The sequence below is a fragment of the Camelus dromedarius genome, chromosome 16 (genome assembly GCF_036321535.1).
Source record: "Camelus dromedarius isolate mCamDro1 chromosome 16, mCamDro1.pat, whole genome shotgun sequence".
In the NCBI taxonomy this organism is placed as follows: Eukaryota; Metazoa; Chordata; class Mammalia; order Artiodactyla; family Camelidae; genus Camelus; species Camelus dromedarius.
Window position 1 is genome coordinate 15482877 of NC_087451.1, and position 3244 is coordinate 15486120.

The following is a 3244-nucleotide window of genomic DNA, read 5'->3' on the forward strand; positions in this document are numbered from 1 at the left end:
CATGCCTTTTCTTCCCATCTTCATCTCAGTCCATCCTTCCAGTTTCGTGGCCCTAAGAAGAGGTCACAGAGAAGCCAATCTCCAGGTGTAGTCATAGACAGTTTGAGGAACAATACAGCAGAGAAACAGCAGAATTACCAGGACAGGGTAAGCAGCCTTCCAAGGGAAGCTGAAGAAAAGGTACAACTCAGAAATGGATGAGCTGAAATCTGGATAAACATCAAGATGAAGAAATTCTCTAGGTTGGAGTTGTACTGGTGTACTAATAAAATAACATTAGAAGGAGACAAAGAGGCATCACTCATAGGGACTACATTTATGGATATTTTTTGAGTTAGGAGGTTTGGGGGGAAAAGGTAAGACTGGAGCAGAAAGTTATATTGGACACTCTACATTGAAAATTCTTAGGACCTTGTAGCAGTATAAATGTTTATTCTTTCAAAGGCTTTATCATATATATGAGGAAGGAGATGTTAAGAGAGAAAGACAGTAGAGGATGGAGATGGAACATTACTTTTTTAATCTTAAGATATATGATGAATGCATTAATGATGCTTTCATTTAGTGGGCTCTTTCTGTCTCAAGACCCTACCTGTGTCCTAGGCATACTATGAGATTCTTGTCTGGTAGTGAAGAGAAGGAAGTGATTTTCTTAGAGGTGAAATGTGAGCAGTGGAATAGAATAATCCTTGGCACTGAGCCCATAGTTTAAGACAGCAGTCTTCACTTTGATCTAAAGGGAATCTCACATCCCCACCAGAAGAAAACTTAGCAGTGATATTCTTGGTGATTAACTGCCCTTTTCTATAGGACATTGCCCCTATGACCTACCAGACTTTCAAGGCTTCAGGTCTACCAGGAAATTGAGCATGGCCAAAAACAAGGTAACAACTTGTCCTGAGAACTTGCCCTGCAGAACCTAACTTTAAATCCCCTACCTTAACTTGGTTTTCACTGCAGCATTCATTATTCTGTGATATACCATATACAATGCTAATTTACTTCATTTATTTTGTCTCTCTTCATGAGAATGTGAATTGCACATTCAGAAGTCACAGAGACTTCTGTCTGTTGTGTTCACCAGTGCCCTAGAAGAGAATCTGGATCATAGAAACAATTCAATAAATATCTGTTGTATGAATAAGTGAATGAATTATGTAGGGTTTCTTTGCAGGACAAACACATCACACAAATCTTCAGGCACCAGGAAAAAGGAAAAATGGTTATGAACCATTTATTCAGGTTACTGCCCTTCTGGGAAATTTTTCCCAACCCAGAAAAGGTAGGAAAGGAGGGACCCTATCACCTTCTCATGTCAGTGACCACCTCCCTACAAGTACCCGCCACAGGGCGCCCTGAACATCAGGGTTTCTAAGGCTGTAGATAAGTGGGTTCAGCATGGGATTGATAACTGTGTTGAAAACTCCAACCCCTTTATCTTTATCTGAAGCCTCCTCTGAACCCAGATGCATATAGTTGAAGATACCAGACCCATAGAAGAGGCAGACCACAGTTAGGTGGGAGCCACATGTGGAGAAGGCCTTCTTCCTGCCCTCCACTGAGCGGATTTGTAGGACTGCAGCTGCCACGTGGATGTAGGAGGTGATGATGAGAACCACAGGTTCACCTGCCATTATGAAACCCACACCGAAGAGCAGCTGCTTATTGAGTTGGGTGCTGGAGCAGGAGAGCTGGAAGAGCTGTGGGAGGTCACAGTAGAAGTGGTTGACCTCACTGGGACCACAGAAGTTAAGGGTAGTTAGGGCTACAGTGTGGGTCAGTGCATTGGTGAAGGCACAAACCCAGGACACAGCCACCAATATCCATTGGACCGTCTGACTCATGCGGATGCTGTAGGTGAGAGGCCGACAGATGGCCAGGAATAGGTCATAGGCCATGGCTGTCAACCAGAAGCAGTCCATCCCAGCCAGAAGGTGGAAGAAGAAAAGCTGGGAGAGGCAGGCTGCATAGGGAATTGTATGCTTGTGGGTCAGTAGATGAGCCAGCATTGCAGGAACAGTGACAGTGATGCACCCAACGTCCAGCACTGATAGGTTCCCCAGGAAGAAGTACATGGGGGTGTGGAGTTTGGGTTCCACCAAGATGGCTGCCAGGATGCTGAGGTTGCCCCCGACCGTGACCAGGTAGGCAAAGAGGAAGAGAACAAAGACCACAGGCTGCAGCTTTTCCATTTCCAAGAGGCCCAGAAGAATGAACTCGGTAACAGTTGTCCTGTTGGTACCAGATTCTGGCTCCATGATTCCCTGTAAGGAAATGTCCCAGAAGTGGAAGTTTCAATCCACTCAATGTACTTATTCAACATAAATGTTTTAAGCCACCTGTGTTCAAAGCCCCACTGTAAGTTCCTAGCTGTCAGGGTGATAATTTTCCCACTCAGCAGGCAACCTCACTCCTCACTCACTGACTCCCTCCATCACTCCTTGCCTTTACCCTACTCTTGGCTGAGATGCTCAAAAACACCACCACTTTGTCCCTCCCATCTTTTCCCAGCTGAAAAAGGTCAGAATACTTGGGAAAGTACATTAAGAAAAAAGCAGACTTCCTCTTTGAATGTAGTGAGTCTAAAATGGAATTAGCGCAAACCAATAAACAGATTTCAAAATAGAACAATTAATGGTATTTCCAGAGAAATATCTAGAAAACATTTGAAAACACAAGCTAGATTTCAAGGCTTCTAGAAATACTGAAGATCAAGCAAAGTTATGGCAAGAATGAGAAAGAAGTTACCCATGATTGTGGCTATCAGATACTCTAGCCATTTCTCCAAGGTGAGAGACATAGTCTGAAGTGTAAATTAAAAATCCTTTGATCAACAAATTGCTAGTATTATTGTTGTTAATTAAGCCCTTACGTGAGATTTTGAATAATGACCTAATTTAAAATTATTTCTTCTCTTCATAGGATCTGCTACTTGCCTCTGAAATCAAAAATTGTAAGCATGACCTGCAGGTTGGCTGCTGCTAAATGCAGTTAGTTTTCTGCATAGCAAAACCACCCATCTTTCACTTGTCCTTGACTCAGGCATGGCAGATAGACCAATGGCTCTAAGTGGAGGTCCTCAAATGAAGCAGGCACATATGTAGAGAGCTAGAGGGAGCTAAGTCTTTCAGATCTTATAATAAGCTCTTAATCAAAAAATGTCAGTGTCTCTCTATTGCCCGTGGAGTAGGCAAAGCTAGGGCTTTGCTAAAAGTAAGGTTATTCCCTTGCATAGAATATGCTG

At 43.2% G+C, this 3244-nt stretch overlaps 1 protein-coding gene across 1 annotated transcript; it reads right to left on the minus strand.

The window, feature by feature from the left end:
- Window positions 1-1310: 1310 nt before the first annotated feature.
- On the minus strand, window positions 1311-2270 carry LOC105103674 (olfactory receptor 3A2). The gene has a single exon (XM_010997284.3). The coding sequence runs from the start codon at window positions 2256-2258 to the stop codon at window positions 1311-1313; it is 948 nt and encodes a 315-aa protein (XP_010995586.2). The 5' UTR covers window positions 2259-2270.
- Between the last annotated feature and the right edge of the window lie 974 nt (window positions 2271-3244).

Excerpts from the sequence above, each read along its gene's own strand:
- LOC105103674 (XM_010997284.3), bottom strand. The coding sequence starts at position 2,258 with ATGGAGCCAGAATCTGGTACCAACAGGACAACTGTTACCGAGTTCATT.